Below are 27,716 nucleotides of genomic sequence, written 5' to 3'. Positions count from 1 at the left end.
ACATTACTGAGATGCAAATGGCTCTCACTTAGCCTTTTTGATCAATTGATTGTTTCTGACTGGCCCACAGGCAGTTCTTAGAGGTTATCAATGGGTCAGCAGAGAAGGGGAAGAGAGGTAACCACAGTGCACTGGCAAACGTGGTGAAGGATGGGATTAGAAATGCAATATGTATTTTCAATAAAGCAGCAGAGTGTAGTCCTGCAATGGAAGTTACATTTTGCATTTTTACATTTTTCTGTGTTTATGGAGGGTGAGGCTTGAAAACATGCAGCATTTTGAACCTGTGTTGTTTCTGAATTCACAAGAGGGGATAGAGAGTGAAACAGAGGTGTTATTTCTGAGGGAGGAGGGAAATGATCTGTTATTTTGTCAGCTCCCATTGCAGTCAGAGGAAAGCTGATTTGTGTTAATCCACTCTTTGAAGGCTTGGTGTGAACACACCGGTCTGCCTGAATTTAAATATAGCAGATGCTGTCTAACAGAGGTATGAACATATCATATCGCTGTAACTGCTACAGAGGGTTATATTAACTAAGTTCACATCTATAACTGGGATTGCATGCTGCTTGAAATGTCATGACGGGCTGGGGAAATGACAGGGGAAAGGTAGAGAATAATCAGCAGCTGCCAGCTGGCTAACTTCAGGGCACACTGCTGTAGTCACGCCTACATGATGAGCACCATTATGGTGTTAGAGGGAAAAAGGTTTGATCGTAGGTCCCTGCACACCAGGAACACCTATAGGTTCAGCCCTGCCCTTCTGCCAGTGTTGCTATTTAAGAATACTGAGCAGTGTGCGGCTATAGCTTTGTATAGCTGGGCCCTCAAAAATCAATTAATAAATCAATCCAAGCCTTTCAGGAAGAGGTGCATAAAGATGGGAAGTTCAAATAAAAGAGGCAATTCAGTTATTTTCAGGCATCTTGCTGCACCCTATAATTATCTCCTTCATGGTAATTTTCAGTTGCCATAGAGACAGAGAAAATATAATCAATTAAACCACACAGGTTGGACTGCTGGATACTAAATGTTTAAGTAATTATTTAACAGATTAAAGGCAGAATGCATTGTTTCTATGACAAAAAAAGAGATTATTATAGTGTTTTTGCACAGGAACATTGCTCTTAATTTTAAATATTGCAATCAAACACAAATAAAACTCTTGTTTTTATTTTAAGTTTTACATAATCAAGATGAGCTTGTCCAAGTTTCCAGCCTGGACAGGAAGAAAGATTAATTTAGAAGACAGATAATGATTCAGTTAATGCAAAGGCACTAATTAACCTCTCCATCCTTATTACAACTGCAAAGCCTTCCATATGTGACGGAGCTTTGTCCAGAGAGGTGAAGTGCATGCAGGGAACACGATGTACTGTGAGAGATATTAACATCTAAATCAGTGAAGTGCTCCTCCTCGTGCTTTGCGTTTTCATCTGCATGGTTGTGTGACACATTGTGTCTGCAGGCAGAGCTGGAAAACTGAACAGACCACAGTCACATTGTCAGAGGACACTAGATGACCACAGTGGAAACTTGCCATCAGCGCTTTGAAAGCCTCCCACACACACACACACACACACGCAGATGAGCACACACAAACACAAATCCGCACACACACACACACACACACACATTGGCCTACACACATCCAGATGCATGCATTTACGCAATGCTCCCTCCAACTCTTGCGTCTGATGGGCCAGTGTTGACAGTAGAAGCCACTGATGACTCACCATCAGATAAGTGATCGGCCGGCCTCCTCTGAGTCACCTGAGTGTTTTGATCTCCATTTATCACAGTAATTGCAGTCAAAGGTGGAAGCAGCGGACCGGACCCACCTGTCGTTCTCTGTTTGCCTCTCACTAGGTAAATAAAGTCTTCATTTCGTGTGTTGGCTTTGCACAAAAAGACACAGACATGGCAACCTCCGTTTGTCTCCACGGACAAAGCAAGCCTGAATTACACTATCTGCCAATGCAAAGTCTGCCCATTCATACAATCACTATAATTATGACAGATGATTAATGCCATCAACTGATAGCTCTCCACGTAAACTCTAATAGCAATTTAATGACTTGCATAACAAATGGCCCCTGATTTTATGCCACATTTAAGGGTGCATTAGTAACTGGGATGAAGCCTGAATTGGAAAGCTCTTGACAAAAGCCAGACCGTTTAAAAAGCAGACACAGACACAGACACACACACAGACACACACACAGACACACACACACACACACAGACACACACACCTGCTCCACAAAGTAATTACAAAAAAAAAGGGAATCTCAAGGGAAGTCTGAGTGTTTGTGCATCTCAGTTGTTGCTGGAGAATGTGGCTCTGGACTAACCTGATAACAGCACATTTTCACTTTAGTAGACATGTAGTACATATTCCACCCCCACCCCACCACACACACACACACACACACACAAACACACATTGCACATAATTTTCCACTGGGTTACTCTTATTTTGGCCATTGTTTTTCGTCTGCTCTCTCATGTGTCCCCTCTCAATTTTCAGCCCCTCCCCACTCTGTTTGAATATTATTATATTTTCCATGTCTGAGGGACTCAAAAATAATGTGTACACAGAGCCACAGCGCCGAGGCACAGTGGCAAAAGCTACATCCGTCAGCTCTCAGATATTTACATAGGCATCGCTGACTCTGAAATGAGGTTTTTTGATATATTCTGCTTTTTGATTCTGTGTAGCTGTCTGGATAGCACCACAAATTCACAGTCATGGGGTTAGATTATCAATCATACTCCGCGTATTTGCAACCACGGCACCTCCTGATTATACTGAACATACGTGTCAACCATATTAAGAGTATTGTCCATCTGTAATACAATGAATACCTAGCAAGGTGTTTATTTCAGATCAACAAACATGGAAGATTCACTCAATAAGAGGCAGCAAATCCACATTTCACATCCCCCCCCCCCATCTGCACACCTCTGGCTGCTCTACTGGATAATTTTTCTACATTTTATGTCTGTCTGCCCCACCATTCCCTCTAATCCCCCCCCCTCTCCCTGGCGCCATGAAATGGTGCCTCCATTTTGCTCTGAGAAAGCTGACACAGTTCATTCCCCTCCACCACAGTGGCATTGCCATCCTGCAGAGACACACCTCTCCAGGCTATCAGGTAGATCAGTGTTTTTTTTTTTTTTTCTGGCTTGACACAGGCAGGAACTGAGTGACGTACATGCCGTGTTGTCAAATTCAGGCTGTCGCCTGTTCTCTCACACACACACACACACACACACACACACACACAGCCGAGCCAAAGCTGATTGAAGGAGCTACAACTGGAAATAAGTGCAGGAGCTGTTGTGTGTAAGTGGAGGATAAATCATGTGATGGAGGATTTTATTCATCGACAGGAGGAAAAATCACACACGTTTTCAGTTTTCTTTCTGGGCCAGCATGCACTGTGAACATGATGTGGCCAATATGTATATATATATATATATATATATTTCAAGATTTGTAGGGGGGGGTAGACATGCTGTGGGATGCTGCCATCAAAACTAGGATTTATGCAAATAAGAGAGCATGATAATATGTCTGTACCACTGCAGCTGCAAATTTCGGTAACTGCAGACCTCCTTCATGAACACTGAGTCCTGCTGGTGTTTCACAGCCTTACCTAATGACCCGGACATTTTCTAGATGACAGAAACATTGCCCAAGTGTTTCTGCCATTCAGGCCAGTCCTGCAAAATTCAGTGTTTCATGCTTTGTTGGTCCTTTTAGAGAATAGCATGCTATATCGTGTGCATGTTTTGACTGAGGAGGCCCAAAGCCAGGCGTGCATCGCTCTGTGGGGGCGACGGTTAACTGGTAAATGAGGTTAACTCCAAGAGACAGCGCCCTGTCGGGTCAAAACCATGCCTGGGTAGTGGTGAGGATGTCACAGCAAATATGTCACAGACACGGGAAAACAGCAGGGAACGTGCTGAGTCGTGTTCCTCCATCTACTCATATTCACAGTGAGAGGGCCGAGCCGAACCTTTATCCCTCTGTCTCATGAGCCGCTCCTCACCGGAACCCCCCCCCGGAAAAAAAAAAAAAAAAAAAAAAGGCCTTCCTGATCAAACAAGGCGAGAAAAACAAGAGAGCAAAAACACAGCAGACTCGTTCAGCACCTTGACACCTTTCTGAGCAATCTGTATGTAACATATAGAGACGGCTGCAGAAACAAACCCATTTGTCTTGTGTTTGTTCTGCCGAGATGAAAGCAGCAAGCCTTGCGACAGTAATGCTGTAGCGATTTTCTTTTTTAACATTACGATATCATTTCAAAGAGATGCCTCCAGGACCCAGACAAACATTGCTTCGAAACTATTTGGAGAAGAAATGTAATGAGCATCCACCAAAAAAAAAAACCAAAACAGCTCATGGCTAGACATCAAGTTCATTCTCCTATATTAAAAACAAAATATATGAAAGTAGCTGAGGGAATGGAAGATATTGGATGATAATTTAAAAAAAAATTGATTTTAACAACCTGCCTTGGATGTGTAACAGCCAAGTCGTCTTTTTCAGGTTAAGAGAGGAGGAGCCGCAGTAGCAGATGGGTGCGGACTTGACATCAGCTGGGTCATCTTGACAGTAGGACAATGTGTGCTGTCTTGTGTGGCCAGCCCCTCACCCCCGCTGAATGGCAATTAGTATTGGAAATAAAGCAGGGCAACCACATTTAACCTCCTTTATTGGCTGCTGCATCCTATTTTGCCTTTATCTCTCGCTCTGTTGTCACAAGGAATCCAGTTCAAATTGTACGAGATCAAAGTTTTATCTTTAGTTTTTTTTTCGTTGCTACTTTAGAGAGTATTTGAGAGTTAGAGGGAACAAAAGATCCCAGATTAGGGTGTAACTATCAGTTATGGGATAATAAATCAATCACACTGGACATTTCTGGTTGGATTTTTGGCCACACTGGCTCTGACGATTGCAGATAGACTGTCCTTAACAGAAGAACAGAACTGACCATTTTTTCAAATGTTTAAAAAAAAAAAAGTCTATTTTTATGTTTTCCTGACGAGCAACCTTTGGTGTTCATGTGAATAATGACTGTCCTCTCTCAAGAGGGAGTTATAGTGCCACAAGTTTTCTTGTTTTGATCATTTTCACCACAGTTTACTTCCCTTTTCACACCAACAGTCATTGTTGGTTTCCTTTGACCATGACCATGATCTTTGTCTAACTATGTAGTTTTAGGCGATCTCAGACCTCAACCATAGAAGGAGGAGATGAAAAATCCTCATATGAACTGTTTTTGAAATTGTTTTTGGAAGACACTGGCAAACGCTTTATTATGTTATTGAGGTATCAGGACTTTATTTTTTCACCTCCCCACCAACAGTAGTTTTCTAATTGGTTTTCAATTGGTTTTCTAACAGGTTCGAGAAATGCTAAATCAGGCTGCACAATATTCCACTTGTGTACTGAAGACTGAATTCATATTCCAAAGGGCTACAGCAAGTGTTGAACTGTAATTAAAGATCAAAATTGTAATATTTACATATTAACATACGAATAGAGGCAAACATATATCCAGCTGGTAATTACTGCAGGAGATGAAAACAACTTTAATAGCAATAATAATAATAATAGACAGTCCTCATGCATGAATTACACAAGAGGAGGTCTGCACATTGGTGGTCTCCCATAGATGGGCACTTACTGAGATTATTCCCAGGCTCTTGTGTGCACACTGTGAAGAACGCTGCATGACGCTTGTATGCAAATACAGCTCCCAGCACTTCCAAAGATAGGCCAACTGGTGCCAAGATATCTGTGATTAGGCCGGGCAGGTGACAAGAACAGAAAATAGAACTATGGGAGTGGGCTGGGGCGCTGTGCCCGCACACATGAACAGAAAAGTGGATCTTTATAGCGTTTTACGTCACTCTTACGCGCCACAAACATATCAGTAAATTGCTGTATTTAATGTTATTTCACTCGAGCGTCCACATATGCCAATCTGTTTTTCAGTGACCTAGAGTCAACAATGCACAGTCACATCAGCCAAAGGCTAAACAGCAAGATGCAGTTTTTATGTGGAGATGTGTGACCACAGTGGTTGAAGCAATTACTTGCTCATTTTTCAAAGCTGTCCTCAGCAGCCTTATCTCTATACCTTTTTCATCCTTTCCCTTCATCCATGATCCCCCCCCCCTTACTCTTTCCCCATAGTTATTCTATTTCACAATTTGTCATGCTGCAACGACGGGCTGAGGCAACGGCCACTATGCTAGTGCCTGTGAGCCGAGCCTCTCATGGGCTGAGATAAAGCTAAGCTGACAAGTGGGTTCAGCTGCGTCACAGCGTCCTTTGAAACATTCTCAGAAAAGGGAGAAAATGAAGGCAAGGCATGTTCCTCCAGAGGTGGCTCCCTTTACACTTCACCCCTTGGCTCCTCCTGGTACGCAGCTGCTGGCTTTTGCCTCGGGGCTGCTTCTTCAAATAATGCTACGTTCATGTTGCAAACGAAACATGAAGGCAACGAAACAACGTATTCACCCTGAGGTCACGAGTATAAAAACCATCCATTCGAATGTGTACTGAACAGGCGTAGATTTAACTAGCACAAGGTTTTTATTTTACTGAAATTTCCACATTTCTACTGATGAACTTCAGTGTGTAGGCGAAGCCAAAGCTCTTGAGCTAGTGCTACATATTCATCTTAGAAATATAATCCTCATTTAACACACACACACACACACACACACACACACACACACACACACACACACACACACACACAGGTGATCCAGAGGAAAGCTTCCTTAAGAACGCCACTGACTCTCTGGTGGATAAAGACAAATCCATCTCCCTCTCGTGTTTCTTCCCCCACACAGTCTTTTCTTTCCCTGAATGCCCATCCCCCCCCCTTCAACTGAAGAGTGCCCTGGTAAATAATTGAGGCATTTTCCCCCTCTGCGACTGCAGCTTTCATGTTTTTTTGGGTTTTTTTTTTTTTGTTTTTATTTTTTGCATTTTCTGGGTCTCACCAATATTTGGTTATTCTGATTTAGAATTAAAAAGTGAGAGAGATTGAGAATATATTGTATGTGCGGAATTATTAATGGTTGATACTGCATACAGTCTATGTATCAGAATACAAGAATCCTCATTGGTTGGATCAAAGGGAAAAAACAAATGCAAATATAGGTCTCTACATAATGAGCTAAACTATCATTTCAAATCAGCATGTATCTGTAATTTAACATTTGATTTCCCCTATTTGCCTTCGATTTCATTTTGAAACACCACTTTTCCAGACATGTGGGCTGGCCAACCTAGCCAGATATAATATATATGACATATGGTGCCTGCTCCAGATATTAAATATGCAGCCTTGAATTAAATGATACAAATGAGGAATCCGTGTTGTTGAGTTTCCCCTAATAATGCAAGCTACTCCTGTTCTGCTAGATCAAATCCCATAATTATACAGAAGAGTTCATAGAGATGATGTAATTTTCGCAGAAACATTGTGCAGAAACACGTCTCCACTAATGACTGAAAACATGATACAAGAGAGCTAATCTAAGATGCAGCAGCCGAAACCGTCGAGAGCTATAATGAGGTGTTTGCTGACACCTGCTGTCGCAAAGCATGAACTCGCTTCTCTGTGAATGACTGATGCTGATATCACTAGGAAACACTCATTACCTTCGCAGAGGAGGTTATGATTTCATCTGTCTGTTTCTTTGCTTGTCAGCAGGATTATGCAGAAAGAACTCAACCGATTTACAGGAGGGATGGAGCATGTGCCAGGGAAGAAGCCTTTAAATTTTAGCTCAGATCCAGATAATTTACAATGAATTTGAGTTTTTTTCTCTGAAGTACGGTGTATGTTGTTTGATCTGTTTTGATTCCCAACTGGTATGAGCTGTGACAATAGTGTCAGTGTGAGTGACACTGCAGAAAGACAAGTAAACTGCTGCAGGTTTATCTTGAGCATCTTTTTCTTTTTTTTTATAAATATTTGAATATTTACATCCATCCATAAAAATCATAAACATAAAATAATTCAAATCTATATAAAGGGAAGAAACAGAAGTCAGTCAGAGAGCTGCATCACATGTGACTCACTCATTTACACCAATCAAAAGTCAAACCGACACATAAGAAAGGAGGACAGTTAAAACCAGACATAAGGCAAAAGGGCTTAAATGGTAAAGGCCTGAGATTAAAATCTTTTTAAATGTGTACTCATTTCAAACTTAACCTAGGAGAAAATAAAAACATAAACTCCAAATTCCATAATGATGGATGAAAACAAAACCACATGATGGATCTGTGTGAACTCCAGCTCAAACTTTCTTTTTCTCGCTTTTGTGTCAGACTATATCGCAGGTGATAACAGTAAGAGCGACAAAACCGAACATTATTCACCTTTGGCTTTTTAGTGCAAACTAGGATGACTTTGAACAGCAAACAAGACTCAACTAAGGCTTCATTCTGTTTGATGTTGAGACGTACAGTGTGCCTAAATTATGTAATACATTCATATAGTTATAACTATCTGACCAACTTTCCGCTCAACGCTCCGTCTCTCTTAAATGTGCAATTCAGCATGCAGTAGTGGCACTTGAATATAAATAAAACTCTTGTAAATTAAAAATAGTTCCAGTGAAGCAACTTACAATCATATGGGGAAGCTTTTCTGTATCATGGTGTGCTCTTAATGTTTTATGCAAGTCAGCTTGAGAGTTAAACTAGTTCCTTATTCTCTGGTACAGCAGTCCTCTTAATTATCTGTTGCAGCAGGATCTGACATCTCCCCCATCATAATATTGGCTGAGAGTGAGGTTTCAGAACTAGTACCTTGCATCTCTGAGCTACTTGTGTCACCCAGGTTTTCTGTGGTGACTTCAGGGCCAATGAGGTCGTCTACAGCCTGTGTACTTGGAGGGGTTGCAGTGATCAGGTCAACAGCAGCTTCGTGCTCAGTTTTCTGGATGTCCGATTCTTCGTCCTTCTCTGGAGATGAAGGTCTTTGGGAAACGGACAAGTTATCTGTAAAAAGAAAATAAGTGTAGTCAAAAGAAAAATCCTCCTCGGGATACAAAATTATAAACTATCAATCAATAATGTTTGGAGGATGCTATGTAATGAAACGCTGTGATTTACGCTTTTGTTACACCCTATTAGGTTGTTTAATAATCCTCTGCTGTTGCTACTTTAGTTGTGCTGCAAACAACTTATCAAAGCCATTTTTTTCTTCATTTGGTTCAACTGTTTTTATCCTGCAGGAATAGAAACTAATGCATAAACTAAGAGATTAAATGAACCCAGAAATGTGAGGCGAAAGCTGGTTTCAATTCTTGATTTTTCTTTTCAAGCCAGGTGGCATTGAATACATGTAATAGCCATATTAAGCTGCACAATATAATCACTTGTAGAGGGTCTAGAGGTACTTACCCAAGCTACACTGATCACCAGAGTCATCTCCATAATTAGCAAGCATGGATGTGTGGTCCATGTCATTGCTGGAAACCATGTCTGATAAGTCTGGAGTCCTTGCTTCGGGTATGTTGGAAATATCTGTGTTTTGCATAGAACAAATGCCCATTATTTAGCGTGAGAACACCTAGATCAGACACCAGAAACTAATTTGTGCCTCTTAAAATTAGATGTGGTTACCTATGTCTACAGCTGGCTGCGTGGGTGAGGTTACAAACAGGTCCTGCACAACTCCTTTGCTTTCATTCAAGCCTGTTTCACTGACACTAGAAGGGCTACATTCAGCCGCAGAAGGCACCTGAAGAAAGAGAAAGTGTGTTTCAGACTAAACTCAACAAAAAGGTCTCTATCAAGAACATTTAATGAATGAAACAAAGAAAGATGTGATAACCTGTACCTCAGTGTGGTCACCTGCAGCCAGCTCTTCACTGCCGTCAGTGACCGTGGACTGCAGATCACTTTTGTTCTGGTTGTTCGGCTGAACTTGACGAGTTGGGATCCTGTGCAAGTAGCCGTAGCCGATACCACAGCCTAGGCTAGAATGTAACGCAAAGAAGACAAAAGTGACGCAATTAGAAAATGGCGATATGTTATTAATATGCACCTTAATTTGAAGACAAAATAAATGCCCACCTTCCCTCTCCTCCCCATGCTCCATTGGGAGTCACCACTACCTCTCTGCATTGATCAGACTGTATGTTGTACACCAGCAGCTTCAGAGGTTTCCCCTCATTGGCTTCAATCAATGAAAAGAAATCTTCTGACTGCAGGGGTTAGAAAAAACAATTCATAATTTACAGTATAATTTGTTCAGTTGTTTATAATGAATAAGAGCAAAAAAAACAAACAAACAAGAAAGCTCACATCCTGTAACACCTGGTCGGCTCCCACAATGAAGTCATCATGTGCAATAAGTCCAGCCAGTGCGGCAGGAGAATTAACTTCTACGTCCTAAAAAGGGGGGAAAGAATGTTATGAAGATATTTTTATCTTAAATAATTGAAAATGTTCAGTATGTGGGAATTTACATTTGAGAATATCACCCAAACTTACAAGAGTATGATGCACCTTTTTTATTTTTATAGTTAGGCTCTTTGGCAGAAAATTAAGTATATTTGGATTTGAAGCTTTCTACTCCTTTGTCTTTTATTTTCTTAACAAAAATACTAAAAGAAAATGTGGTGACTATTTCCCCACAGTGGGCAGTAAACTGTTTTATATCAAGGCCAGGCATTACCAGGCGCAACTTAAACAAAGAAAGATAGACTTGACTTACCAAGACATGCCACACGTTCTCATTGGCTCCTTCAAAGCTGCAGAAGCGGACGCTAGCCCCCAGCAGACCCTGACCACCCCACATGTTACTGGGTGTCACCTCCAGTTCCCTCACCCGCTGGGTTTTAGAGTTGTACACTTCAAGTTTCACTGCTTTTTCTACATTGGCTTTTAGGAGATCTTTCAGCAAGTCACTCTCTTTATTCTGGTGAGACAGAGAAATTTTGAGCAACCCAGCTGTGACAGCACAGACATGACGAAACCGAATTTCAGGTAAAAGAACATGAAATGAGATTATGTCAGCGGACCATATGGCCATCTTTCCTCCTGAGACTGGAGATACAGGCCTGATGTTTAAATTTTATTGTAAGGAAGAACAAATTGGCTTTCTTATTGGGTTAGCAGTACAACACAGAACAGAAGTACACACATCATAATAAATAATGTTTAAAAATATCTAAAATCATATCAAAGCAAAAGAAACAAATCCACAGCAAGTCAAAACCAAGAAGTTTATCTTTGCTGTTTCATGTATGACTTAAGGAAGTTGACACACATCTAGCTCTACTGAGCTAAAGGTACGGTCTCAACATTCCTCTGCAGGGATAGGACTTTCATAAAAAGTGACCATTATGCAAACACCTTGGGATAAATAGCTACTTGGTGGCATGTTTTCAAAGGATCATGCCTTCTGTCGCTGAACTGGATAAACAAGTAGAGCCAAAACTGATCACAGAAAATGTCCTTGTCATGCAAATGGTTGACAATAATAATAATAATAATAATAATAATAATTTAATCAATTTGCTAATTTCATCATATGAAATCATCGTTTTTGTCACGCAACCCACTTAATTCACATGCTACCCATACAACCTACTGTTTATCATTTGGTAATATTGTGGCATTTGGCCTGGGGACATGTCAAAGGTACTCTTGACTTTAGCATCATAGGTGTCTACTCACAAGTCGGGTATTTCCTATAGAGAGGATGAAGTCAAAGAAGGGCTCCAGACCAGACTTCAGAGCAGGGGAGTCCTCTTGAACCTGAAACATTTGAGATTTATTTTATTTTATTTCACACACAGTAGTTATCATAGTCGCCCCCGTGTGTCAACTAAAGATATTGCAGTGGGCAGAATTTGGGGCTCCTCAATGCGAGACATCACACAGCAGGTGCTCCTCACATATTGAATAAGCTGATGTATTAATGCTAGTGCTAGTATCTGTTTCTGCAGTGACTAAACAGTTACAGTCGCAAGCAAATTTGGGTGTGTGCCAGATGCCACCTCATCATGGGCGGACACCATTAAAGCTGACGATTGTTTTACGAGTTATTACAGTTACAGAGTAACCTGTCAATTGCCAAACACCTATTGCGTTTCTTCATATAAAAATACAACAATGTCTGTTCAGGATTAACATAGTTAGCATAAGATTCAAACAGTGAGCGAACCGAGGGCTGTGCATAACCTTGTACTACGCTACAACGTACCCCGTGGACATGATATCCACTATTAGTTCCACCGTCCGACAAAAACGAGCTCTGCGGTAGCCCCATTGCTTTTAACAGTTCCGTTTGACAAGCACCAACTAAATGTCACTGAGGTAGAGTAATGTTAGAAGGCATTACTATGAGCTACACAGCTGATACCAGCTAGCTAGCGCCAACAGCTGAGGCAGGTTAACAGCAGGCGCCGGAGGGCTAGGCAAAGCTAATAAATAGAGATGCCAGAAAAATCGATCCCCAAGTGGGCTTCATCTCCATGATGCTATCACGCAAACTGCGTTCGATTAGCTGTTGCCGGCGCCTGCTACGTGGTTGCCTAACAACAGGCAACGCTGGTGTAAAATATACACAATCTCATTCATGAATTTGGATATTTAATTAAAAAAAAGAAGATGTACACACAAATAGATGTGACAGTTTGTGGCCTTACATGGAAAATGTTGGAGGAAACATAAACAGATTTGTTTGAAAAATGTTTTAATTGTTTTAAAATGATCTGATTTCCCATATTTAATTGGTATACAAGAATAATAACCTTTCTCAGCCTAACACCAAAGAAAGGGAGCATTTTACATTCAGCTACAGTTACCACTGAATATTGCATTAATTTGAAGATCTGGAAAGAACAAGTTCTGTCAGGAATATGGACTGCCCCCTCATCTACACACAGGTCTTATGTGTTCTGGCAGAACTTAATCTCCAGTTAACTTTTGACGTTTTGTGTAGAGATGCAGACAATGTTAAGCAGATAACTAAGACTTTATATTTAAATGGATTGTATTTTTAGAAATTTATATTTATTTGATTTTATAAACTGCTACCTCCAGATATTTCTACATGTAATTGGATATGCATATGATTATTTATGCTTGTGTTACATAATACACATAACACATCTGTATCTTTGACTGAAATAAGAATAGTCCTCTTGTTTACAACATGGGGTTGAATAAGGTCAAACTCTATCAACAGGCTGTGGAATTATTTTTCCTATTCATTTGCTGTTGATCAGTTTAGACAGTTATCTCTAGGAAACTTTCCAGCCTCGCTCTTTACAGATGGTTCAGCTGACTTTGCCTTCACATGAATGCACCTGCACTTTTCTCACCATGATAAGAAATGTGAGCTTTATTTTAAAAACCTAATTCCTATTAAAAAAAAAGAAAATATATTGACAGTATAACTATATGGATTTTGAGATAGCCTATATATATATATATATATATATATATATATATAAATGGTTGCTGACTATCACACTTTCCCTAATTTCTTCACACTTTCCCTAATTTCTTCCAGTATGGCATGACATAGAGTACATTCAATCTGGAGTAATCCGTATCAATTGCTGATATTGGCAGGAAACTTAATGGTTGCCTAATACTTGCTGAAGGTCTTCCAGTATCAAACTGATATAAATAGTTAGAAGCAAACTGCATTTATCCTGGACTGCTCCAACATGATTTGGTTTGTGGCTTTTCTATCCTGCATTGGTAAGCTTTTCAAGAAATACATCACCATTTTCAACAACACTAGACTTTTTACGTGCTGTTGTAGATTTAAAAAAACAAAACAAAAAAACAAACAAACAGTAATTTTACCATTGCACACTCTGTTTATGTTCACATGTACACCAAAGGGCTGATTTGTGCTGAGGCACCCTTCAACCATAATGTTCACAATGAGAGGGTCATAGGAGGCCACGATGCTAAACCCAACACCTGGAAATGGCAGGTAAAACCTACACACTCACAGTGATTCTCTACTGTTGCGGTATTGACATTGACTTGATTAAAATCATGTTCTGCATTTGAGGTACTCAAGCGCTTTTGTTTATAATGCTGCTGTGGAATTCTCTTATTACTTATTGAGCAAATTCGTTAATTATCGCTGATCTTCTCTTCCTAATCATACAGAATGATCTCTGCAAAAACATGAAATCCTCCACCTGTGTGTATTTGGTCTCTGTTTTCTCTCAGATCTCTCTCCAGATGGACTCATACAATGACGGATCATACTACCACCTCTGTGGAGGAACTCTTATTGATAGTTTCTTCATCATGACTGCAGCTCACTGTATCCTCAGGTAGGGGCTGTGAGCGGTTCTTGTTGGCATCAGTATTCACCTATCACTTGTACATTTTCACATGCATTTGTGATTATTGTAAGTAATAGTGTGTTTTTGTTTCATATGTCCCTGTCAGCATGGAAGCTAGTCAGTACCGTGTGGTGGTGGGTGAGTATAACCTGTATGAGTATGAAGGCAGTGAGCAGTTCATCCGCGTGGAGAAGATTACTGTCCATCCTCAGTGGACTGGCGACCTTGCCAAAGGGTAAAGCTACAGTAATTGCATTTGCCCTAGGGAATAGTATCACAGGTGGGGACAACAACTGGGAGCAAATACTGTATTACCACTCTCCCTCACAAGTGGATGGGATGGTCAATTTTAAAAGTGCTTCGTCAGCCACAGGGCTACCACACAGTAATTACACTTGCACTTAAGCTTTTTTTTTTTACACCCAGGAGTTTGCTGCTACATGATACAATTATATGTTTTTATGTTTCTCTTAGGAATGACATTGCTATCATGAAACTGGCTAATCCTGTGTATAACAATGGCTACGTGGCTGTTGCTGACCTTCCCGCCCCTGAGCAGATGCTGCCTCATGATTTCATCTGCTACATCACCGGCTGGGGCCTTATGGACTGTGAGTAGAAACACACACGCACACACACATACACACACACACACACACACACACACACACACACACACACATTCAATAAAGAAATTCCTACTCTCTCTCTCTTCACAGACTCAGGGAGTGTCCCTGCCATCCTCCAGGTGGCTCCCATCAATGTGGTGGAGCATTCGGTCTGCTCCCAGCCTGAATGGTGGGGCAGCATTGCTCTGAGATCCATGGTGTGTGCTGGAGGGGATGGAATCATTTCAGGTTGCCAGGTACAGTATACAAACATGCGCATCTGCCTCATGCAAGGCAGTGTCGTCATGAAACCAGTTTGTCTCAACTCAATTAGAGATTATCATTCTCGCAACAATACCAACTATCATTGCCACGGTAACACCCGGCAGATAACTGGCCAGGGAAAAGCTGTATAAAAGAGGCTGAGTGAGAGGTAACATCCTACTTCTCACTTCATGGTCCTTAAACCCACTTCTTGTGTCTGCTCTCATTGCTACCCGTCTCAGGGCGACTCTGGAGGCCCCCTGAGCTGCTACACTGACGGAGCTTGGAGAGTCCACGGTGTCGTCAGTTATGGTCCATCTGGCATGTGCAACCAACTGACTAAGCCCACCGTCTTCACCAGGGTCTCCTTCTTCCTGGAATGGATCTTTTCAGTAAGCCTCCTCTATAGCCTCTACGATGTGATTCAGAATATGTCTCCATATTTCAGTCGCCTGACTTTTCTTTCTTTCTTTGTATGCTTTCCTCAGGTCACACAGGGTTATTAGATGACACAGTGTTTTGCCCAAGCCATCTAATGGAACCTGTGAAATAAAATTCATCTGCCTTTAAGTCATTTGTGTTTAATATGCAGTGGGTGTTTGGTTGTAGTTCTTAATTCAGCCAAAGGGTGGCGAAAGTGCATCATGTTTACACTTGGCACTCAGACTTTGATGCATTTCTTGGAGCTCCTGTACTTTCTCACAGTCTCACAGTCTTTATTTTCTAATTGGATGCATTTTTCTATTGTACTTTGCTTACAACCAGCACATCTGTAAACAGGGCCACAGTTAAAGGGTCACAAAAGTAGGAAGGTTTACAATCTGACCTTTCAAGTTCCAAGTCCAAGAGGATGGAAAATTCTTCAGGATGTTATTATGGATGCTTTTAACCAAACACCAAAGGGATTGGACCTCCATTAGCTAAAAAGGCTGAAGTAACATGGAGGTAAATCTTTTTTTTTTGATGTATCAAAGAAAGCTAAAAAAAAAATCTTGAAACATCCACTGAAAGAACCAAATTTTCTTAATTGTGACCAAATGTGAGCTATGTGCAGTCACAGGCCCGACATTTCCTCCTTGTCTGGAATCTCGGGGCCATATGTTTGTGGTGGTAGTCAGGAGGCTACAGCATGACATCACATGAAGTGGGTGTTTTTCTCTTAACCATGGAGACCAGAAACCACAGATGAATTCCAGTGGTTTGCACAAAAAAACACATAAAGAATGCCATTTCAGTGCCTATACTGTGAACTGTATATTGCCTTTAATGGTATAGAAAATATAACGGTTTTGGTATTTTAGAGCGCAAAACCTTTCTTTTCTGCTAGGAAGCTAAGACGACAATAAAATGTACATAAGATGATAAAAAAAAGCAACTGTATGGGCACATTTGCTTGTCCTCTGCCTCTAAATCTAAATGGCATTAATGCATCAGAGGTTTATTATGTGGCATTAAGTTGATTCCCCATTCACATTAATAATTTTATGACCTGTAAGATTTATCTTGCAAGTCTTTGGAAGGGCCTGACCCCTAGGTTGCGAACCACAACGCAAAACAACACATTGTACAAAGCAGCCAAAACTAGCTCCACCTCAATCATCTACAACAGTGAAATGCTTATTCTTATTCATTATGCATTACATCAGTAACACTAATAATTCATCCAACTATCCATTATCTATACCGCTTATCCTTGTAGGGTTGCGAGGGCAAACAACCACTTGCGCACACATTCACACCTATGGGCACTTTAGAGTCGCCAATTAACCGAATGTGCATGTCTTTGGCTGGCGGGAGGAAAGCCGGAGCACCTGGAGAGAACCCATGCAGGCGCAGGGAGAACATGCAAACTCCACACAGGAAGGCCCCAGGCCCATGGTTCGAACCCAGAACCTTCTCGCTGTGACGCAACAGTGCCAACCACTGCACCACCATGCCACCCCTAACACTAATAACGTCATATAATAATAATAATAATAACAATGATGATGATGATGATGATAAACCAGTCTCAGGGAAAACTTTACGGTAACTTTCGATGGAGGATCTGAATACTTCTTCCACCACTGCATATAACAAAAACAGCATATGACAAACAACAGAGTCAAGCATTTAGAAAATGTTTTTTTTTTTTATTATTATTTGGAGGGACAGGCTGTCAAAATGGCTTAGATGAAAGAAACTGTTTTTGAACAGCAGGTTAAAGTGTGAATATGTAAAAAATAAAGCAGCTTTGTTTGCTCTGCAGGACCATTCAAGCAGAAATATGTACAACACAAAAGGCAAAAAGTAAGACACGTTCTTTGAAAATAAAATTAAAAAAAGCTGTACTGTAATACATTACATTGATAAACACTCACTGTTGCCATTTCTTCATGAGAATTGATGTTTTGTACAAGAGAAACAAATGTTTGCTTGCAAAAATCAGTGCCCTCTTCATGGCATAAGAACATGTATTGGATGGATTTGAAAGTAATCAAAAAGGCAAAAAGCGAATAATACATTTCCAATGTGCACTCTGCACTTTTCAAAGTATACAATTAATTAGAACAAGTTTTAACAAACAGGACCTGCATGCATAATTTCTAAAGGGTCCAGAAAGGCTGTTGAAACAGTTGTAGAAAGGGTGAGATATGTACATCAACTCTCTAGTGTCCCTCAACACAGGTGACAGCACAATCACCTTTGAAAGGTCTTGTCCTGTAATTAATGAGGCAACTCTTCGATTTGCAGGGTTTGCGTGTGCGATAAAAATTGTATAATATATGCAGTTTTTATCCACAAATCCCTTTACATGTGTAATTTATAACATGTTGTAACCCAAGTCACAGACTTCCAAAAAATTCAGAGTACAATCAAATTGATCTGTTTCAATTTACTCAGTTTTAGTGGCATTTCGCTAAGATATCTAACCATAAGACTGCCTATGAAAAATACTTCAGAATGCTAGAGAGCAATAACCTTCATAAGTATACATTTCTCTATAATTCATATATTACAAAGGTTGTCCCGGATTGAAAATTACTCATTTTGATTTCTTAATAAAATATTCAATTTGTCAGTGATTAGAATTCTTTTGTCAACCTACATAAATTAGTTACAAAATATTAGTGTAATTTTCTATGGTTACATTATAGGCAGCAATACAATAGACCCATAATTTAGTTTCAGTGATTAGGGAGATTCCACAGTTTTCAGTCCCAAAGCTTAAATGGAAGCACTGTGCACACACCATTGGCAGGCATGGCTCCCCTGATAAGCAGGCACATCCAGTAAACTTCACAACAGCCCATTTTTATTGCCAAAACGTCTTAAATTAAATAACTAATGAAATAATGACATAATAACTTACTAGAAAAAAAATGTTAAATGTATAAGAGAATAGATATTAAATACTTTCTGATGGACTTGTGGTCCCATTTCCCATACCAATGCCTAAACGTGATATGGAAAAAAGGAAGGAAGATTGCACTTTCTGGTGAAAATATCAAACCACAGTGCTTCTTGAGTGAAAGTAGGCTTTAACAGAAATAAATAAAAATTAAAATCATAAAAGGAAATAATTTAAAACAAAGGTAATAAAGATAATACAGCTACAGATTTTAATGGTATGAGCCATTATTTCTAGATACCCAGCTCATAAATAAGAAACTCCATAATTTAGCGTTGAACTGTTGAATCGACCCCACACAACCAAAACAATGCCTATTCATACATAACTATTTTCACAGATAAAGTGCTGACCGAGGAGCTTTTAGAGGGATTTTCTTTTTTGTACCATATAAGACCCTTGGGAGAGATCTTGAGGAGAAAGAGTCCACTAGCTTCAGGATACAACACAGGGAGGACCCCCACCTACTCAAGTCACCTGGGTGTAAAGCCCACAGGGAGGACATGAACAGGACTATGTTGTGATTTGACTCGGGGTTTCATATGAAGGCCATCACAGCAATGGTCACCATACATTGCCTCCAAAAGCTAGAAAGCTAGAAAAAAATCCCTGAGGTGCACATTCAGCTGTGTTGAGATACCCAACCTGGCCCCATTAAAAAGTTGACTTCCTGTTTAGCATATGGTTGGTGATCTTAGTTTGGTTAAAAGAGCTTTCTTAGGAATTGAGAGCCATCATTGGTTTTCTATGGGCCTGGTCAAATTGATCTCTATTCAGTATCTTTTCACTTTTAACACTAGCTGCCATCTCACACAGCATTAATCCCAAACTGCTTTGCTAACATTTTGAAGGCAAGTCTGGAATTTAAACATTTATTAGGCAAGAGGGAAATCACAGCTTCCTCTAAAATCAAACATGTTGACATTGACATCTTATGTGCATGATCAGTCCCCTCCCAAACCCCCCCCCACCCTTTTTTTTTTCCACTTGCACTGTCCAAAGATTTTCACGTTTTGTCAAACTTTCACAGACTCCATCACAGACAATTTCATGGCTTCCTCCAACAGCTGATTGTCTGTAAATGTGGCAGGGGGTTCGGGGACGGACTCTGAAAGGCCAATCAGTGACTCCAGGAGGCAGGTCCCGGGGTCATTAGCCGCAGGGAAGCTGGGGTAACTAGGCAACTGAAACTGAAAAAAGTTGTCCATGTGTTCGTACTCCTTGAGGGAGTTGTAGAGCGAGCTGGACCCCAAGCAGGGGAAACCATCAAAGAACTCCAGGTCCGACTCCGAGGAGAGGCTCAGGTCCATGTTATAGCTCGCCGAGCGATCGATGGTAGGGGAGGGCGTGTGTGGCACGCTACTGCTATGGAATAGGGCATTTCCCTGGTTGGCGTTCTCATCCAAAAGTTCTGAAATGGCTGTTGCTCGATTGTCTGTGTGATCGTCTGCAGAGTCCAACAGTGCGGCGTCTATATTGTCATTCTCGTCGGCAAAGTCCACCATGCTAAAGCTACTAAACGTCTCTGTAGATGGCTGCTGTTGCTCTTGCCGTTGATCTGGGCAGCAAGTGTCTTTACTGTTCTTATCCCCACCGTCCCTGCTACTTCTCGAGCAGTTCTCCGTTTCGCTGAAGCTGAGGATACGGCTCAGCCCTTTCTCGTCCACATCCAGCTGGGTTCGGTGCTCACACGGGCTCTCGCCTGCCTCGGAGTCCTCACTCTGACCCGAGGAGTCTGATAAGTCCGTCATGTCGCTGCTGCAACTGTTCTCTCCAGCTGCCGCCAGTTCGGAACTAAAGGGGAAGGAGGGCACCGCCGGTACAGAGGCAGAGGCCGCCGTTGTGTTCTCCTCCTCCTCTTCTGTGCTCGACTGCTCCTCCAGCCTCTTCTCCAGCTCCAGCTTCATGATAGTGTGGATGTAATGCGTCTGTACCCTGGTGGAGTTGAACTCGATGCGACCCTCTGTGTTTCCGCAGCCGTCCTTGGTGCAGCCACACGGAAAAGAGGAATGATCCATCTGTAAGAAGCAGAAGAAACAGTCAAATTGATTGTCATATACATGTAACATAAACCCCCAGCTGTATTGTGTTTGGGTGTTGTTTTTATTCGACCTCTAAATCCACCTGAGCATATAGTTTTAGGGGATTTTCAGCTCTCACCTGACATTTGATGCCGGCGAGGCTGCAGCTACACGTCTCTGGCTCGCAGAAGCCCTGGCAGTCGCAGCCGCAGTTCTCCCTGGAGATCCTCAGCTCATGCAGCTGCCTCTTCTCCTCCTTGTCGATCTTCTTCACACCGGCAGCTTTGAGCAGCGCATAGCGGCGTTTCGACGGGTAAGGCTGGAGGAAAGAGCCTTCGTCGAGGTTGGCCCCGCTGATGTCGATGTCCTGCTCGGGGATGTCGTCCACCGTCAGCTGCTCCGCCTCCTCACTCTCCTGGGTTCCGTTCTTGGTCAGCTGGAGAGAACAACGGGAGCGTGTTTAATTGTCACACTGGATAACGCGATGATTTTAGAACTTCACGGGTGTCTGAGCAAGTTTGCTTACCTTTAATTTGAGAGCTTCCAGCTTCTCCTCCCTGAGTCTGTTGAGGAATTTTTCCCGACGTAGAAGCCGCTGCTCCACAGCAAACTCCGCGAGCGTGTACGTGCGGAGCGCGCTGTGGCGCTGCATCATGCCAAGAGTGCATCCTCCGCGACTGGGAACACTGGTGAAGCCTTGGCACCGAGGGAAGAAGAACACCGTCACCTGGTCGAAAGTCACATTGCCCCGCCGTGGTCTCTTGGCTTTCTTAAGGATGGATGTTGCTGTGGATGGAGAAAGCACAGACTTAGAATACTTTTTTCTTTTCTTTTTTTTTTTTAAAAGAGAATTGACTGTCACTGCAATAACTACTGCTATGTGCCACTAGATGGCAGAATACCCCATCACTTGAATTCCTCTCATGTGTGCAAACCCTGCTGAACAGACTGTAAAAGGACACCCCTCTGATTCATTGCCCTAGTCCTCAACCAAGCCTTATCATGTACCCAATTAAACAACACAGCTAACAGGAGTCCAGCACACTTACATCCTGTAAAGTGAAATCTAAACTCGCAAGAATCCTTCCAGCTTTGTTTCTTGTCCTACTGTGTGACACACACACACACACACACACACAAAAAAAAAAAAACACCCAGCCCAGGAATTTCCCTTTGGTGGCCAGCACAGTGGAGGAAGCAGAACTGCCAGGATCAAAAACCAAGGAGAGTAAAGGCTTGAGGCTTCCGGATGGGGTGGAGGGTGGAAGCAGAGCTCTCAGGACAGGAATAAAAAACAGCCCACCCTGTACTCCCTGACCAGCTGACAATCCCGACAAAAAAGGATCAGTAAAGTCACAGTAGAGTCAAAGGTCCTTTCTCTGTTAAAAACATTCAGGACCAACAGCAGCCAGCCATCTTTCTATACCCAGACAAATACAATAAAACCATATGGGAATCAAAGTGGAACCATATGTGGGAACAAGCCCAACAATTATTTAAGCTTTATTATAAATTCCACTTCCTCAGCCCGGGAATATTCACCACGACTTTTGAGCCTCACTTACAGACAAGCAACTTTTTCCTCTGCTTAAGCCGCCAGAGCCAATGTTTTTTTTTTTGTTTTTTTTTTCTTTTAATGTGTGTGTGAGCAGAAAAGGATGATAATACTCAACATGTGTTGAGAATTACCTTTATTATGAGGTGGGAAACTGCCTGTAGATTCCTATTTTCTCAGCCAAGGAGCTTTTTCTTGTGACCCACACCGAAAAACACGCCTCGAAACGTGACAGAAGTCAAACGGGGAAAATCCGAGTGCTCGGTGTGATAATGGCAGCTCTGAGGAAGAAAAGCTCACAACAGCCTCACTGTGTCTCTAATCCGCCGCTAGGGGTGACGCAGATGAAATAAACTGCCAGGTTCGGCTTCACATCCATCAAATCCAGTCAGCCTTATGACACCTGCAGAAGACAAATGACACCTTCTCCCACTGCCTCTAAATGGGATAGCCTTGCTGGCCGTTTTTTTTTTTTTTTTTACCCCATCGGTTTACAATGGCAAACAACTTTCCATCCAACACAAACACTGGACTATAATAGTCCAACCCAATCTACTCTTCTAGATGTGTCTGCGTGCCTTCTTTTCTTGATTGACCTACCTCCCTTTTTTTTTTTTTTTTTATCCCTCCACTCAGCCTTTTTCAGCACCTGTGCTGGGTGCATGCCCGGGCTTCAGACAAGGCTCTGTGTGTTCCCAGCCTTGGCAACCTGCCACGCTTCTCTTCTTGGCGCCCTGCCCCACCATCCTGGAAACCTCACAACTGTTTGCCCTTCTCCCCTACACTACAATCCCTCTCCGACCCACGACCGGTCCCCTAAAGGCCAGCAGACGCACCCGGGTCCAGACAGAAACACCCCCCCCCCGAAGGTGCTCAACCCACACATCTCTCAAAGACAGGTGAGGCTCTGTCTGTCTGCAAGGCTCTGGGAAGAAGGTGGAGATGGAGCCAAGGTGAGCAGCCACTGCATAATGCGATTAGCCATTTTGCAGCTTTAGGGCATGAAATCAAAAGGGGTATTCATTGCAGAAGTCTGAAATCATTTCTGTGAAGTGTTTCATGGGCTGCCAGCTGCCTAAATTCCTTAATCCACCCCCCCCCCCACACCACCAATTTTTATGGGTTTGTTATCAGAGCCTCCGTGGAGCAGTAAAGACAAGGCGAGAGAACACATTAAGTATGTACCATCAGCTCTTTCTATGATTTATTGTTGTTGGAAGAGGACACTTACTGTTGAAATTTGTTGCTGGGGAGCTGGGGTTGCTGGGAGTGGAATCCAGGGTGTCCGAGTAGCAGCTCTCCCCCTCCGAGTCCCAGCCTGAGCAGGCAGAGGAGAGGGAGGAGGGTGAGGGTGAGGAGTAGCATGGGTCCTCATCCACCTCCTCAAACTTCCTCTTGAGAAGCCCACTCATGGCGCTAGTGCGAACAATCTGCAGGAGGGAGCAGAGGGAGGGGTTATTAGCAAATCATCCATACTTAATTTAACATCTTTGATCACGGAGGAGTCCGATTTTATCTTCGGAGCAGAAATAAATTAACATCGTCTGTGAGTTGCACGGAAGCTATTGTGCGCACACAGGCTTTCTGCGAATGCTATTGGCACACATGCGAGTCCTGTGCTTGGCCATGTGAGACCGCATGCATCCCAGCCTCTTGCTGCACTCAGCTGAGAGTGGGAGTTCGCCATGGCACAGGAAGCAATCAATCAGGCCTATTCACACAAGTCAACAATTACTGGACCCTACACCCTCTTTTCCAAATCCCATCAGCTCAGCAAACGCATTGATTAGATAAAGGACCGAGCAAAAGGTGACCCGATCATCCAGCCGTAGACTTTTCATTTCAATCCTTCCCTTAAGGCAGCCGTCAGCAGCAGGCCGAAGCGAATTAGCCGCTTGTCCCTGTTTAACGCGCTCACATGGTCCTCATAGTGAACATGTACAGCTATGCATAGTCAAGATGTTTTGCAATGCAACTCCTGAATGCATTCTTTCAGAGCAGAGGGGCTGCTGCTTCAGCGGTAAAAACAATCAATCCCTTGAGAGAGACAGACAGGAAGACAGACAGAGACAGATGAAAAAGATGATCACCGGTTAAAGCTCTTGAGGAGAGGGAATGCCAGTTACCCTCTAATGTTGTATGTGTATAATATAATATGTCTGTGAAACCTCCTCCGTGCACGAGCCCTGTTGATATCTTTAAATCTTATTTTAGACGAGGAATAATACCCTCAAAACTCAACTAAATCAGCCTCCCGTCTCCTCCGTTTGTTCCAGGAAGAGAGAAAAAAAAAAGAAAAAAGAAAGAGCAGAAACCACTGACATGAAAAATTAACATGTTGGATGGGAAGGAAGGTTTACTGGTGTTGTGTTTTATGGTTATGGGACATAAATGCATCACTTTGCTCTGACAAATAACAGGCAACTCTCTTTTGCGACTTCTGGGAAACGCGAGGCGACTGCAAGACAAGACAGGTCATCATCGCTGTCTGTGGCCGAGCTCCTGCTAACTTAAACAAGGAGGGACGGAGGGGTGGAGGGAGGAAGGAAGTGAGGGGAAGGGGAAGACATGACTGGGCTCTACTCCAGCTTAGACACTCCCTACAATGATGTGGAATGGGAAAGGAGGGTTTTACTTCACCCGTAAAGAGATCATTTCACCATCAAACTGTTTACTGTCTTCAGATTCTCAGCCAAATCACTTGCAGCTGCTGCACTTTGAGCGGGTTATGTATGCACTTCAATTTTTGGTTATTTTTAGCCGTGTTTGTTCAAATATTTGCGTGGTAATACCTATAATTTTGTCAAAATTGCTCACTGTCAAAGATCATTTTTGCACGCTGTTTCTTTTTTGGCTTCATAGATTTTTTTTTTGGGGGGGGGGGGGGGTAATTGCAGAGTTAGGATCTTTAAATTTGCATTAGACCAAGTTAAATTTAAGACCCAACTATGTCAATTACTAAACTGTCAACTAAATTCATCAAAGACTGAATAGGTCAGAGATCCTCCAATGATTTTAGAGGAACTTCATGTGTGACCTGCATGCTTCGTTTGCCTTATCAGGGTGTTATGCAAGTGTCAGCACTCAGAGAGGAGGAGGAGAGGAAAAAAAAAAAGCAAGTAAGCAAGGGGGGGTGGGGGGGGGGTCATTTTCTACATGCAACAGGGAGCAATTATGCAAAACCAGTCCTCCCTTTGACAAGGATAAAGGAGAAGTCAGAATCAAGGGCAAGAGGCTGACACCTTTGTACAGGCGGTGGGGGCAGCTATGCAGCTGTATGGGGAGTTATTGTTATTGCTGCAGTCAGATATTGTTGTCCCCAGTGCACATATGATGAATGAATCACCTTGCAATAGGTCAAGCTGGCTCATACTGTCTCTGCAACAAACAAACAGGCTTCCTCCGCACTGTGGCCACCTCAGTGCTTCCGTGTGTTTTACATTACCCGGCCGATGAGAAAAGCAGTCGCTTAATTCCCATCCATCAGCTTACTCGAGCAGGAAATAATCTCCAAATGCCTTTCACAGCTACTAATATTATCACATCATGGGATTTGCCTTGAAACTGTTTAGAAACACCTGGGTGCAGCATCTGTTGCTTTTGTATTCACTTATCAGACAACATGTGTGCTCCGAACACCACAGCACAGCACAGCACAGCACAGCATATATATATATATATATATATATATATCTGTGCGCGAGAAAAGGGGAGCACACATGGGTTCACCTTACATTTTTGCCATCACTCCCACCCCCAATTCCTTGTGAAAAAAAATGAAAACAAAGCTGTGAGGCATCCTCAAGGCTGTGCTGTGCTGTGCTGTGGCTGTTGGTGTTCGGAGCACACATGTTGTCTGATAAGTGAATACAAAAGCAACAGATGCTGCACCCAGGTGTTTCTAAACAGTTTCAAGGCAAATCCCATGATGTGATAATATTAGTAGCTGTGAAAGGCATTTGGAGATTATTTCCTGCTCGAGTAAGCTGATGGATGGGAATTAAGGACTGCTTTTCTCATCGGCCGGGTAATGTAAAACACACGGAAGCACTGAGGTGGCCACAGTGCGGAGGAAGCCTGTTTGTTTGTTGCAGAGACAGTATGAGCCAGCTTGACCTATTTGCAAGGTGATTCATTCATCATATGTGCCACTGGGGACAACAATATCTGACTGCAGCAATAACAATAACTCCCCATACAGCTGCATAGCTGCCCCCACCGGCCTGTACAAGGTGTCAGCCTCTTGCCCTTGATTCTGACTCTTCCTTTATCCTTGTCAAAGGGAGGACTGGTTTTGCATTAATTGCTCCCTGTTGCATGTAGAAAATGACCCCCCCCCCACCCCCCTTGCTTACTTGCTTTTTTTTTTTTCCTCTCCTCCTCCTCTCTGAGTGCTGACACTTGCATAACACCCTGATAAGGCAAACGAAGCATGCAGGTCACACATGGTTCCTCTAAAATCATTGGAGGATCTCTGACCTATTCAGTCTTTGATGAATTTAGTTGACAGTTTAGTAATTGACATAGTTGGGTTCTTAAATTTAACTTGGTCTAATGCAAATTTAAAGATCCTAACTCTGCAATTACCCCCCCCCCCCCAAAAAAAAAATCTATGAAGCCAAAAAAGAAACAGCGTGCAAAATGATCTTTGACAGTGAGCAATTTTGACAAAATTATAGGTATTACCCGCAGCAAATATTTGAACAAACACGGCTAAAAATAACCAAAAATTGAAGTGCATACATAACCCGCTCAAAGTGCAGCAGCTGCAAGTGATTTGGCTGAGAATCTGAAGACAGTAAACAGTTTGATGGTGAAATGATCTCTTTACGGGTGAAGTAAAACCCTCCTTTTCCCATTCCACATCATTGTAGGGAGTGTCTAAACTGGAGTAGAGCCCAGTCATGTCTTCCCCTTCCCTCACTTCCTTCCTCCCTCCACCCTCCGTCCCTCCTTGTTTAAGTTAGCAGGAGCTCGGCCACAGAAAGCGATGATGACCTGTCTTGTCTTGCAGTCGCCTCGCGTTTCCCAGAAGTCGCAAAGAGAGTTGCCTGTTATTTGTCAAGAGCAAAGTGATGCATTTATGTCCCATAACCATAAAACACAACACCAGTAAAACCTTCCTTCCCATCCAACATGTTAATTTTTCATGTCAGTGGTTTCTGCTCTTTCTTTTTTCTTTTTTTTCTCTCTCTCCTGGAACAAACGGAGGAGACGGGAGGCTGATTTAGTTGAGTTTTGAGGGTATTATTCCTCGTCTAAAATAAGATTTAAAGATATCAACAGGGCTCGTGCACGGAGGAGGTTTCACAGACATATTATATTATACACATACAACATTAGAGGGTAACTGGCATTCCCTCTCCTCAGAGCTTTAACCGGTGATCATCTTTTTCATCTGTCTCTGTCTGTTTCCTGTCTGTCTCTCTCAAGGGATTGATTGTTTTTACCGCTGAAGCAGCAGCCCCTCTGCTCTGAAAGAATGCCGAAAATTTGTTCAG

General features: G+C 42.3%; 3 protein-coding genes across 4 annotated transcripts in view; 1 reads left to right on the top strand and 2 right to left on the bottom strand.

The window, feature by feature from the left end:
- Positions 1–7,994: 7,994 nt before the first annotated feature.
- LOC111220995 (Golgi reassembly-stacking protein 1-like) lies at positions 7,995–12,470 on the bottom strand. Its single transcript, XM_022744312.1, has 9 exons — positions 12,264–12,470; positions 11,735–11,815; positions 10,770–10,973; positions 10,358–10,444; positions 10,127–10,257; positions 9,891–10,029; positions 9,674–9,791; positions 9,452–9,574; positions 7,995–9,046 (listed from the first exon to the last, which is right to left on the bottom strand). Exons 1-9 carry the CDS (start codon positions 12,327–12,329, stop codon positions 8,778–8,780), a joined length of 1,218 nt encoding a protein of 405 aa, XP_022600033.1. The 5' UTR covers positions 12,330–12,470; the 3' UTR covers positions 7,995–8,777.
- A 1,195-nt stretch (positions 12,471–13,665) lies between these two features.
- Positions 13,666–15,818, top strand: LOC111221025 (chymotrypsin-like elastase family member 2A). The gene is made up of 8 exons (XM_022744348.1): positions 13,666–13,771; positions 13,918–14,012; positions 14,258–14,364; positions 14,483–14,611; positions 14,851–14,987; positions 15,096–15,241; positions 15,491–15,640; positions 15,737–15,818. The coding sequence occupies exons 1-8, from the start codon at positions 13,738–13,740 to the stop codon at positions 15,752–15,754; spliced, it is 816 nt and encodes a 271-aa protein (XP_022600069.1). The 5' UTR covers positions 13,666–13,737; the 3' UTR covers positions 15,755–15,818.
- A 1,541-nt stretch (positions 15,819–17,359) lies between these two features.
- Positions 17,360–27,716, bottom strand: part of LOC111221024 (cysteine/serine-rich nuclear protein 1-like) — a 15,598-nt gene continuing 5,241 nt past the window's right edge. Inside the window, exons 2-5 of one of the 2 annotated variants that reach the window (XM_022744346.1) lie at positions 23,447–23,645; positions 21,187–21,446; positions 20,800–21,096; positions 17,360–20,657 (exon numbers count right to left, since the gene is read on the bottom strand). In XM_022744346.1, coding sequence (XP_022600067.1) covers positions 19,656–20,657; positions 20,800–21,096; positions 21,187–21,446; positions 23,447–23,627 — 1,740 coding nt within the window. In that variant the 5' untranslated portion in view covers positions 23,628–23,645 and the 3' untranslated portion in view covers positions 17,360–19,655. Of the gene's footprint in view, positions 20,658–20,799; positions 21,097–21,186; positions 21,447–22,349; positions 22,649–23,446; positions 23,646–27,716 lie in introns of those variants that run through there. The other variant, XM_022744347.1, reaches the window with a different exon arrangement.

The sequence above is a fragment of the Seriola dumerili genome, unplaced genomic scaffold (assembly GCF_002260705.1).
Source record: "Seriola dumerili isolate Sdu_G_001 unplaced genomic scaffold, Sdu_1.0 BDQW01000079.1, whole genome shotgun sequence".
Taxonomy (NCBI): domain Eukaryota; kingdom Metazoa; phylum Chordata; class Actinopteri; order Carangiformes; family Carangidae; genus Seriola; species Seriola dumerili.
The sequence above is the reverse complement of the archived record's forward strand: the minus strand, read 5'-3'. Positions and strand labels throughout refer to the sequence as shown.